The 12156-nt window shown below is 41.5% G+C and overlaps 6 protein-coding genes across 6 annotated transcripts; 4 read left to right on the forward strand and 2 right to left on the reverse strand.

The window, feature by feature from the left end:
• Positions 1-384: 384 nt before the first annotated feature.
• Positions 385-1108, reverse strand: EAF01_009511 (uncharacterized protein; the record flags this gene model as incomplete). The annotated part of the gene is made up of 4 exons (XM_038917767.1): positions 385-439; positions 498-675; positions 886-911; positions 1050-1108. 4 exons carry the CDS (start codon positions 1106-1108, stop codon positions 385-387), a joined length of 318 nt encoding a protein of 105 aa, XP_038766576.1.
• A 282-nt stretch (positions 1109-1390) lies between these two features.
• Positions 1391-2277, forward strand: EAF01_009512 (uncharacterized protein; the record flags this gene model as incomplete). Its single annotated transcript, XM_038917768.1, has 2 exons — positions 1391-1711; positions 1762-2277. 2 exons carry the CDS (start codon positions 1391-1393, stop codon positions 2275-2277), a joined length of 837 nt encoding a protein of 278 aa, XP_038766577.1.
• A 1673-nt stretch (positions 2278-3950) lies between these two features.
• EAF01_009513 (uncharacterized protein) lies at positions 3951-4977 on the forward strand (the record flags this gene model as incomplete). The annotated part of the gene is made up of 4 exons (XM_038917769.1): positions 3951-4180; positions 4261-4396; positions 4451-4719; positions 4755-4977. 4 exons carry the CDS (start codon positions 3951-3953, stop codon positions 4975-4977), a joined length of 858 nt encoding a protein of 285 aa, XP_038766578.1.
• Positions 4978-6244: 1267 nt separating this feature from the next.
• Positions 6245-6916, forward strand: EAF01_009514 (uncharacterized protein; the record flags this gene model as incomplete). The annotated part of the gene is made up of 1 exon (XM_038917770.1): positions 6245-6916. One exon carries the CDS (start codon positions 6245-6247, stop codon positions 6914-6916), a length of 672 nt encoding a protein of 223 aa, XP_038766579.1.
• A 538-nt stretch (positions 6917-7454) lies between these two features.
• Positions 7455-9243, reverse strand: EAF01_009515 (uncharacterized protein; the record flags this gene model as incomplete). The annotated part of the gene is made up of 3 exons (XM_038917771.1): positions 7455-8604; positions 8794-9011; positions 9190-9243. The coding sequence occupies 3 exons, from the start codon at positions 9241-9243 to the stop codon at positions 7455-7457; spliced, it is 1422 nt and encodes a 473-aa protein (XP_038766580.1).
• Positions 9244-10403: 1160 nt separating this feature from the next.
• Positions 10404-10832, forward strand: EAF01_009516 (uncharacterized protein; the record flags this gene model as incomplete). Its single annotated transcript, XM_038917772.1, has 1 exon — positions 10404-10832. One exon carries the CDS (start codon positions 10404-10406, stop codon positions 10830-10832), a length of 429 nt encoding a protein of 142 aa, XP_038766581.1.
• Positions 10833-12156: the final 1324 nt, after the last annotated feature.

The following is a 12156-nucleotide window of genomic DNA, read 5'->3' on the forward strand; positions in this document are numbered from 1 at the left end:
CGAAAAGCTATGACTTGGGCATGCGTGGTGGAATGCAATTGCCAAAATGATGTTATAACACTATCAAAGGTTTGGCCAATATTGAGAACTTCACGGATACGTGAATTTTAAGTAATATTATGTCCTCCTTTATTCTCGGCCTCAAAAGTCATGTCCAAATCACCGTATCATAATGCTTTCACAAATAGCACAACTCACACCCTAGTGACTTGCGTAGAAACACTTTTTAGAAACCATGATGCATTGCAAAATCCCAATCTAATACTTTACACCCCAATTTGTTCCTTGAATCTCGCATAGCCACCAAACTTCTTCGGTTTGGAGGATCAGGAAAGGTCCAACACCAAATAATGCTTAGCATGCTGGTCATGTGCTTTCCAAGCTCTATTCCTCGCCACCAACCTCCAATCTGCCTGGCTTGGAGTTCAAGTACTCGTTTCTACAAAGCTAATTAGAACGCAATGCACTTTTGCGATATCACAGACAGTAAGACAAACCTCTCAATAGCCCATTCCATGGCAGTGTATGCGATAATAAATGGTGGTGCAACATAGAGGACTTGGCCACGGAATCGTCTCCAGGTGTTGAAGATAGCTGCGTTCAAGGCGCCGGCGAGAGGACGTTGTCGGTTGGCACTGAGTGCGTATGATGCGACACCCTTCTGGGGTTGGGAGCCTGTATATCCCACATCAGTCAAACTGTTCCTCCTCGTTGCTCGATAACGCCTGATCAATCTCGTGTTTTCGGCGCTTGATTAATACCTCCTTCATCCTCTTCTACTGGTTGGATCCCCCTTCAGCATCTCGCGAGGTTCGTGTGTGTCGAGTGATTTGTGCGGGGATTCCAGAATGTCGAGTACTGGTAGGAAATGCTCTTCAAACTCACCCAAGTTACCCCAGCCACCAAGATATCTGTAAAGTAACATAATCAGCATGCCATACATCTTGAAAACCATAACCCTCCCACACTCATGTAATTGTCTGGCCACCCGTGAAGACCCGTGAAGATTCTTCCTTCTTCGCATTAGGAATCTTGTTGGAAATACTCACTTTCCGTACTTTCCAATCTCTCCATCGCCGCCAGATCTAAGAATTGAAGAAGGTCTCATTTTGAATAATGTGCGAAGTGCCAACAGATTCAATTGTTCGGTATTATTCGTCAAAGCAGAAGTTCTAATATTCTAAATAGAAGTCGGGCAATCGGGTTATAATCGCCAAGCATTCATCTGACACCCCTGTCTTGTTCACCCAATCATCATTAGCGCAAGATTCCTCCAAAAATGTCAAGCTGCAATGAGCCTCCCCTCCGCACTGGAGCTTTTAGATATCCCGCCTTCGAAAAAGTACCTACCGCACATCTCCCTTTCCACCACCCATAGACAATATTCAAGATGGCGCAATCTTTAAATAACCTCTACAAGTTCATCGTTCCTTTGGGAATTGCAACTGCGGCCGTTCAGTCCTCCATATATGATGTTAAGGGTGGCTCTCGAGCAGTTATTTTCGATCGTTTATCCGGAGTCAAGGAAACAGTCGTCAATGAGGGTACACATTTTTTGATTCCTTGGTTACAAAGAAGTATTATCTACGATGTACGCACGAAACCAAGAAACATCTCAACGACCACTGGAAGTAAGGACTTGCAAATGGTCAGCTTGACTTTGAGAGTTCTACATAGACCTGAGGTCCAACAGCTACCCAAGATCTACCAGGTTTGTCGCCTCTCCCCATCTTAAGCCGACGTCACACTAATTCACAGTAGAACTTGGGTCAAGATTATGATGAGAGAGTTCTGCCCTCTATCGGAAACGAAGTCCTTAAATCCATCGTCGCTCAGTTTGATGCTGCTGAACTCATCACCCAGCGTGAAGCCGTCAGCAACCGCATTCGATCAGATCTCCTCAAGCGTGCCCAAGAATTCAACATTGCGCTTGAAGATGTCTCAATCACCCATATGACATTCGGGAAAGAATTCACTCGCGCCGTTGAACAAAAGCAGATTGCTCAACAAGATGCCGAAAGAGCGAGATTCATTGTCGAGAAGGCAGAGCAGGAAAGACAGGCCAACGTTATCCGTGCAGAAGGTGAAGCCGAGAGTGCAGACACTATTAGCAAGGCTGTTGCGAAGGCAGGAGATGGTCTGATTATGATTAGAAGAATCGAGGCTAGCAGGGAGATTGCACAGACCTTAGCAAGCAATCCTAATGTCACTTACTTACCCGGCGGTGGTGAGGGTGGCAAAGAAGGTGGTGGAAAGTTTTTGCTTGGCTTGAGATGATTATGACAATTGGGATCAAAATGGAATGGAGTGAAACAAAATCTGGAAATAGGTCTTCTGTGTACTACTAGGAATTAGCAAAATATAATATCCCCTCTGCGCAGGACAAAGTGCACTACGTTCTGCTTCGTATGTAGTATGTACTCTTCATTATTACCTACTCAACTATGGGCTTGCTTCCTTCCATTCACTCAAAGAGTAGTCATGAAATTAAGTGCTGGTATAGTTGCCTCCCTCAAAGCATGGTTAGGTTCAGTTTGCTTGCAGTTGTCTAGCATCAAATACAATTCACATACAGTTCTGGTTGTTTTATTACATCGTACTCTCATCTTAACTTTCTGAGTGGTTCCACCCCCATCCATGACCCCTCTATCTTCAAGTCCCGCTCATAGTGTAGCATAGATGAACCTCGTCAAGCATGATGCCCATTCGAACCTCATCCCGTATTACACCCAAAAGTAAGGTAGATGAAGAGTTCATATAATACAGGTCTATGCACACTAGAGATGTCTTTTGCCCGCTTTTCGCAATCCAAGTATTAGTAAGGTATTTCTACTTGTTCCATCCGACTGGCTTACACATCTGCTATTTCTGTTGTATTGAATTGGTTCATATCGGAACATTCACATATAGGACACGGAAGAGTGAGGTTTACATAAGTATTTTGGCAGCTTATGCTTGGTCAACGCCGCCCAGTGCCATACTTCTTTTTCTGAATCTCAAACCTATTAAAGAGATCAGTTCCTACAGCAATGAAATGTGGTCCGCCATTCAAGATTATCAGTACAAACAGATAGTGATGTTCGCTTGGGTTTTATCGACTTAGAAATTCCAAGTTGGAATTGCGTACTCCGGCCGAATCCCTTTCCCTTTCCCTTCCTCCCCCTCCCACCGTTTGCACATTCATACATCGCATCATTTGCAGCACATGCATAAAACAACTCAACCACTTACAACGTCTAAAGCTCATTGTAAGATATTACAAGAAACCAACAATTACACACACAATACATTATCTGTGGGGCACGTATTCGTAAATGTTGTTGGATATCTGTTGGAATTATCTAGTAATTTCAGCACGTCAAAATGTAAATCTGTTCTACCATATTCTCCAATACTGTGCATTTCCAACTTCAACAATACAATTGCGTCGTCTGGTCATGAATCACTTATATCCTCCTCAATTATACCTGAGTTTTGTAGTCATTTAACTCTCTATAGGGATTTGACTTGTTCGCAGAGGATTTGGATGTCATTATCGACTTTCTGAGTGGAAACTTGCATAGACACGACTACTAACAAAAGTTAACACTACACACGTTCTAAATCCGGGTTGGAGGTCGATTCTGATTATGCAATATGCTATATCAGGTCATATTGTTGGAATAGTACAAATTTTGCTTTCTATCATCTCCCAGTTTTTCGTTCTGGAAAGTAGTTTTCTCTCCTTGCTTCTCTTGAACATATCTGCGTTTATATTCGATTCGATCTTGAGATCTATGGCCATGCACCCCGTAACAAGCGCTCTACTCTATACTGTTTGTGTCAGTCTAGTTGTATATTTCCGTCAAAGATGGAATTCTTATTGTGCTTTGAGGGCAGCTGCTAAGTAGCATGGCTGTAAAAGAGTTTTAAAATACCCTTATCGGAATTCAGTATGGGGCACAGACTTGATGAAGAAGAGAGTGAAGGCTGTTGGTGAAGGCTGTCAAATGGCCTTGTTCATGAAACACTTCAGCGAGATCAGAAAAACATTCGAGGAAATTTTCTTTGGCACCAGAGTTATCAATACCATAGAAGTTCGCAATATACAGCGAGTTTGTGCTCTTTCTTTTGGGAATTATGGAAAGCTAGCTCAAAACTTCTTCAAGGCATTTCTTGGTGATGGAGTCCTCTCTAGATGGTAAAGCGGTACGTTCGCCAATACCTAACATTTTCATTGCCAATAGATGCTAATTGATCTGACTAGTGGAAACATTCTAGGAACATTGTAAAGCATATCTTCTCGAAGGCTGAAGTTTCCGATATGGACACTCTTGGTTTCCACGTCGATAGGTTTCTTGATCTCATCCCAAGCGATGGGAGCGAAATTAATCTTCGAGAGCCACTACATAATTTGGTAAGGACAAACATAGCGAGTTGATCAATAGAATATTAACATGATATGCTTCAGTTTCTTGATCTCTCGACCGAGTTTCTATTTGGGCAATGCATCGATGCACAACTGCCCGATGACCCAAATAATTCTAAAGACTTACTGAAGGCCTTCAATGGCGCCCTTGCGGATGTTGGAAAAAGGCGGTTAGCTGGAAAGCTCCAATCTACCTATTACTTCGACAGTAGTTGGAAAAGGGATACCGGGAAGGTTTACGCGTATGTTGATGCACATGTCAAACGAGTGCTTGATAAGGGATCTGCCAAGGAGAAAACGATACAACCTCTGTACTCATAGCGAATTGTTTGTTTCATCTTGTAAGAAATCCAGAGATATGGACCCAACTTCGAGCTGAAAGTATCAGGCTCGGTGACCAACCTCCCACCTTTGAGTCCTTAAAATCACTACGTTCTTTTAGAAACGTTCTTCAGGAAACACTTCGTCTTCAAGGTCCTGCGGGTCGTCCTCAGCGTCTGGCGCTTAAGAACACAATTCTTCCGGTAGGCGGTGGCCCAGACGGACAATCCCCTATATTTGTAGAGTAGGGAAACGTGGTCGCTTTAAATATCTGGGGTCCTAATCATGATAAAGATATTTTCGGGTATTGCTTAGCCCTTGATTTTATTCATAGAGTGCCTGTCATCTTTTTCTAACTTGATCGGGTCCCATTTACTCTTATGATCATTTGTGATGAAAAAAGCTACTAACATTCCAACACCACAGGGGGTGATGATTTTGATGAATTTAAGCCACAGAGATTTAACGATAAAAGAATGGGTTGGGAGTTTACTCCCTTTCTGGGTGGTCCTCGTATCTGTCCTGCCCAACAACAGGTCCTTACGCAGTCTGTATATCTGCTCGTCAGAATGACAAGAAGATTTGCTAGGATTAAAAACAGAGATACTGTTTTGGAGCATGTCGAGATGGTAAGAATGATCACTGAGAGCCGCAACGGGGTTAAAGTTGCACTGTTCACTTCAAAAGGGGGATAAATCTGATCATCACTCTTGATAATTATGTCTGTGTAACAAAGACAATGCATAGACAAAACACTCACGAGTATGAAACCCATGATGAATACAATACTTTCGATGCCGGCTACGCTTGTTTCTGCAAAGCTGCCTTAACATGCTACCCTAGGATCATTCTGGCAGGAAGTCCTTCCAACCTTCCAATCATTCTAATTTGATTTCATTATATTCCCAAGCATCTTGATAATAAACATCGATACCAGCCGTAGATTTCTGTATTTCGAGGCCGGTAGATTCACTAGCAATCATTATTTAGTCACTGAATCAAGCTCACAGTCAGTCAATCTGAGTGAAGAGGTGAGCATTGCTGCTTACTCTGCGCCAATCATAAGGCCAAATTGGAGGAGAATAATTCGGCTCTCTCACGTGATCTAAACGAAATAGTATCTTTCTCTCAATCGCAAAGTTTTTCTGTTGGGTCATGAAAAATAAAGAATCGGAACCCTGGAAAATACAAAGGCATCTCAATGAAATCAAAAGGGGGGCTGAGAATAAATAGGCATTCAAGCAACGTAGGTGTTGTCTTACTTCTCGGCTACACCTTTCGACCGCCATTCTCCACCGAACATAACTGAGGATTGAATCTCGGCAATCCAATCTCAAACCTATATATTTCCTTCACCACCACATCTTCAAGTAGTATTTGATCAACTTCCTCTTCTTCATTCATTTTACCAAATACCAATCAAAGCTGGTATAACGAGTTCTTTCGGCAAAACACATCGCGTGCTACTAAGACACCATCCCAGTCTATCATCATCTATAAATTCCAAACTTCAGAATGAAGGTGGTTATTTCTGGTAGTACAGGGTACATTGGGGATGAAGTTCTTTCCCAATGCCTGAATCATCCATACATAACTTCTATTATACTTCTCACACGCCGGAATCTCCAAGCCATGGCCGAAAACCCCAAAGTCAAAGTAATAGTTGTCAACGATTTCACCTCGTATGATGAATTTACTATCAATGAATTGAAAACTGCCGATGCCGCGATTTGGTGTTTGGGCACATATAATGGCGACGAGAGAGTCGACATTGAATTTCCCCTCACGTTTATCAATTGCATACAGGCACGACCTCTTGGGTCACCACAATTTCGATATGTTCAGCTCGGCGGAGCCTTCACCGAACCACCTTCAGAAGAAGGTCAAAAAGAAAGGTCTCTGTGGTACTTTTCCAATGGACGGCGAATTAGAGGTGCAGCAGAGGCAAGGGTCTTGGAAAGTTCGGAGGATAGCATTCAGAGTACATTCAAGGTTTATCTTGTCAAGCCAGGAGGAGTGCTACCTAGAAGTGCGACAATACTTCAATGCGTTTTTGGTAACTCTTTGTCGGTTGGAATTGTCCAGCTAGGCGCCACGATGGTCGACTTAGCGGTGCATGGAAATGACAAACAGGTGCTTCAAAACAACGACATACATCACTACCACCCCATGTATCTTGACAAATAGACATAACAGCGCCATTGATACCTCATTCTTCCCGAACACGGGTATGTGATCAATCGTACCTGCCTGCTTTGTTGGCCTCGTTCTTCAGATAATATCTAGCTTTTATTTCTAAACCGAGTCGAGAGCATAAGCATCTCCTGATACCCTTTGTAATTTTATTTTCTTCCTATGTAGCGAACGAAATATTATATTATCTGAATTAATGCTTCAAAGATTGATTTCATTGTCTGGTATATAACATGCGACGAAGGTGTCAATCATGGTATAATACAATCACGAACACATAGCAGCCGGAAGAGAAGCAAACATCGATCGATCAGTAGACTGAAATAGATGGATACAAGTTTCTTGAAAGATGCTTTGATCTAAAGGATCCATCTAATTCCTCTACTCTAAGTAAAGTAAGCAACAATCTAGCGCATGCGATCACATATCATATTTCGCATGTGCTTATATGAATAATTCAGTCGTTATGAAATTCCGTCACTATCAACCAATTCTCCATTCCACAAATAATCAATTTGCCAACACAATACCTTTAATCTCCCAACGGGATGCAAGGATTAAAGTAGGTCGTGAGGCTCAAGCTTTCTTTTTCCAAAGCCCAAGATATGTACGACTGAACCCCAGAAGATGACTCAAGCTGATGGAGAGGTGCCAATTGCTTCAGTGCTTTCATATAGTCAGCTGCATAGGCTCCTCTCCCATAAAGTTCAAGGAACTTGGTGAGTCCTCTAGCAACCTTCATGTCTGACTGTCCGTAGTGCTTGGTTGGTATGTACAGCTTGACGTCTGGAAGCGCATTTGCTTGGTGGATTTCAAAATGATAGCACATCCCACTGGTACCGTGCTCTCGTAGAGATAGATCCTCCGAGGCTGAGAAGCCTTCTGGAAGGTCAAAAGTTAAGCGCCAAAGATCCTTGAGTTCCTGGAAATTCTTCTCGAATCCGGCTCGTTTTCCTCCCATGCTGAGAATATCTACAACAGAATCGAAGCTAGCTCTGGGCGTGCGAACATATATCTTTAGTCGGCATTTTGAGGATATCATGCAATTGGTTGCGACTATGAAAGGTGTAGATAATTGTCTTCCATTCTCGTTGTCATTGAAAAACGACAACAATTGATCTAGCGTGGTCCATTCATGCTTATCTTTCGGTCCGAGGCTTCGAATAGCTGCTACGGTTTTTTCATGGGCTTGATTGTCAGTTCCTTGCGACTTTGCCCATCCTGGTGGCATGAAGTAGACCTTGATGGGAGAATCGCTCTTGGGGTCGCCTTTGAGGAATTGAAACGCAAGAAACATTGATGAACAGCCCACATCAGCCAAATCTGCTGCTTGGATATGATCCTTGGCTTCAGTAACATCGACTTCTTCAAATATGGCACGAGAAACTTGGTGAAAACAAGTCAAGTCTACTTTTGTGTTTACGGAGTCTAGCTCGCGAAGAAGTTCTCCTGTGGCGACCTGGTTTAGAGGATCCTGTGTTGTTCCAGTGAGCGGACCAATTGTCTTGATGACTATTCTGAGATCAGGCTTCGACATTTTTCCATTCGACAACATTTTTCCAGTATCCCATTTCCAATTGTATTCGATTGATTTGAAGTCGTCTTGCATAAAGGACTTCCATTTGTATGGTGACTCGCCAGAGATGGAAGACGGTTCTGGGCGAGGACCGAGGCGTGGTACACTGCAGGATCAAGGAGCCAGTTTCACCTACCAAGAATCAGGGTTCGAAGACAAATGGGTAAAGTAAGATATTGATGTTGTGTGGGGAAGTCTAGAGAGTACATGGCATGAAACACAATGGTTTAGGTTAACATCGGGGAGCAGAGGCGAGTAGTGAAAACAAAAGACGTGACTATTAAATTGAGCTTACTGAACATGGTAGTGGAAGAGCAAGCCCCCATACTGCTGAGTGACACTGTATCCAGCATAAAATAGTAGGGCATCAAGTTGGGGACCGGTTGACTGCCACCAAAAGTCGCAATCATCATTTTGTCGAGGAAGCCACTTGGATGCGCTCTTCCAAACAGCTGAAGCTGATTCTGAGTCAGACACAGCCAATTCATCAATAGCTAGACCATTCGTATTTTCCTAGTATACAGTCAGCTTATGTTATATGAGTTTCGATGAGAATGATTGAGATGGTAATTTGGACGTCGAACCCAAGTATAATCGGTCATGCTAGCATAAGAAGTTTGTTCCACAGAAATTTGCAGCGGGGATAGAGATAAAGGTGAAGGGTGGAAGGGTAAAACGGGCAGTAACTTACTTCTATGGACTTTTCATCAGGCATGCCATTTTGTGGATTGGAGGAGGACGCCATTGCTTCTTTTGAATGAAGATTATCCTTCCAAAAGACCTCCAATTTGAGAAGGAAAGGTTCTATGTGGAGAATGGATATATCAGGTCTAGGAGAGCAAAGAGGTGAGCTATGTATATGCCGGTACCTCGCTAACCAACAAGGTCTGGTGTATTGCAATTTCGAATGGGAAATAACAATAATGCACTTGATATACTAACAGTGGCTCAAACGCACGCCCCGCCTTCAAATATGAGCCGTGCCCGGGCATGAGTGATTGGGGACTTTAATTGAGTTATCGACTGGGGATTGAAGCTCACATGTATTCACCTCATACTGTGACACAATCCTTCGATCGCATGCCGTACTTTGCCATTCGCTGCAAACCAAGTTTTAGTATTCTTCAATATGTATTTCCTCGAAGAATCCTTTATATGCATGTTTCACGCCACTGTCAGATTATACCTGTGAATGGGTAAACGAAATCATTCATTTACGAATTTCAAATCCCGGGGAACTGTGATATCTCATTTTGGTGGCCCTTAGACAACGAGGCTAATTTACTTGGATGAAATTGTTAGTTATTACTCTATATCTGAGCGTCAGCAGTAGCATGGAGTGAAAACAATAAGTCCTTTTAATCTAGTATATACGATGCTACAGCGAGGGGACAACAATGATGGCTGTTCCCGATCTATTCTACAGGACAGTCTGACTAAGTCTTGGCTAATGGGCTCTGGCTACACATTAACACAAAGACTATTATCGGGTGATTTGGACGACCATGTGAGGTCAGCGTATGATGCGATTACTCTATATAGGTAGGTAGTATGAGCACTCTGCAACAAAGTAAGATATCTGTCTATCCTCAGATTGTGTACTTTTATTCTTGGGCTCTAATTAGTTCTTGGTGGAGACAAATACAACAAAGGAAGTAGAGAACAAGCAGACAATTTACAAAGACCTATCACCAAAAAGAATTTTGTTGTCTTTGTCTAACATCAAGTTATTGTTTCGATTAAGTTCATGTTTTCATGAACAATAGAAAAATCTTAACTATAAGAGCAAAATTTGATTCCTGTCTTCTCCTCATTCAAGTCTCAAGTCTCAGGTCTCAAGCCTCAGTTTATTTTCCCTAACTAAACAAGCATCAGCATAATAATCTCTATAAACCATCCACCAAGATGTCTAACACTGTAGAAGCAAGTATGCAAGAACCGCAACCACCACAGGTTGACAAGGTGACCGAGAAGTCAGAAAATCTCAGCCTCGGGTACGACAGCGATGAGACCCACGATAAGTCTGAAGTCCCGGACAGCCCAGGTGAGTCTTCGCCTCCGCCAACTGATAGTAAGCCCATGACCCCTGGATACAACGTGCCAGATGCAACGATGCAGGAACCACAACCACCAGAGGTCGATGAGCTAACAAAGAGACTTGATACGCTGAGAGTATCAAGAGAACGTGAGGAAGAACAAGGAGAGGATGCCGAGGCTGATGAGATAACCGAAGCTCAAGCCATCGTAGACCGAATCCGTGCTCATCCTCGTCGTAGAAAACTTGGTCTGCGGGTGCAGGCTTTGATGTCGAAGTTTGAGAAGGATGAGAAGTGAGTTTTCGAGCATGAAATGACAAAGCGCTGGCGCAGAGTTATCCCAAATGTTCTGTCGCGGACCCATGCGAGAAAGGAGTCTTTCATCGATGTATTCCGAGATCAGATCGAAGACGATACTTTATACAGTAGCATCATGGATCAACTCTCTCGAGTGAGAGATTTGTATCAGGATAGGTCATTCGCTTAAAACCCCACTCCTAAACCCCTTTCAACTTTTCTTGATTACAATAGTAAATCAGTCACCCCTTTTAATAATTAAATACATTTTCTTTTGCTTAAAACTTATAAATATAATCGTGTCTCTCAGTGAATTTCTTTAACCTCGTGTAAAAATCACAAGTAGTATTCTAACTCTTAAATAATCTTCACCATATATTGTATCTATAGTTTGTGTGTATCTCTTCATTGAGCTTTGTAGAAATGCTGAATTCTTCTGCGTATAACTAACATATTTAGGAGATATCTTAGAGACCAAAGAAATAGTATAAATGAATAGTTTCTTTGAATATGCTTCCCTGTTCAATTTGCAGTCTTATGAGAATTTTTGAAAGAGAATGAGATTGTGGAGTTCTAGTACGATGCGATAAATATGCAGCGAAATATCCAGTCGAAAGATGATACTTATCTGAATAATATACGGAGTCAATTATAGAAGTGAGGATGAGGAAGGATATCAAGGGAATCATAAGGGAAATGAAGAATCCAGATTATGATTGAGCTGAAGTATTTGGAATTATCAAGAATAGTAAAGTGCGATAGAGATATCGGATCAACATAATGATTGGTAATTGAGGGTTGAAAACGTTTCCGAAAGAAGGCAATGAAGATCGAGAATCAAAAACAATTCTGTTGTCTACTTTACAAATGTGTTGATATATATAATCTATGTTGGTATCACCATGAGGATGGTGAAGTCAATATAATACTATAGTTCACACTATTGTTATATTACTTAAAGTTTTAAAAACTAAAATTACAAAACATATTGCTATAATATCAAAAGACACTAGCATCAATACTAATATAATTATATAATCCTTATTCCAATACTAACAATTCTCTAGAATTGCTAAATCATATCCTTCTAACTAATACCTCTTTTGTCTATATAACCACCCATTCTTTTAATCTCTTTCAATCTATTTTATAACCTTAATCTTTATAATATTATTATTAATCAAATCTTTTAGAATTTAATACAACTTGAATTTAATTATCATATTTACAAGATTAAAATCTTTATTAATTTATTTAATCTTTATAATCTTTTGTTTTTTATACACCTTTTAAATCATTATTATATCAATTATTAATCTCTTTTC

This window comes from Botrytis porri, assembly GCF_014898465.1.
Source record: "Botrytis porri strain MUCL 3234 chromosome Unknown BPOR_014, whole genome shotgun sequence".
Taxonomy (NCBI): Eukaryota; Fungi; Ascomycota; class Leotiomycetes; order Helotiales; family Sclerotiniaceae; genus Botrytis; species Botrytis porri.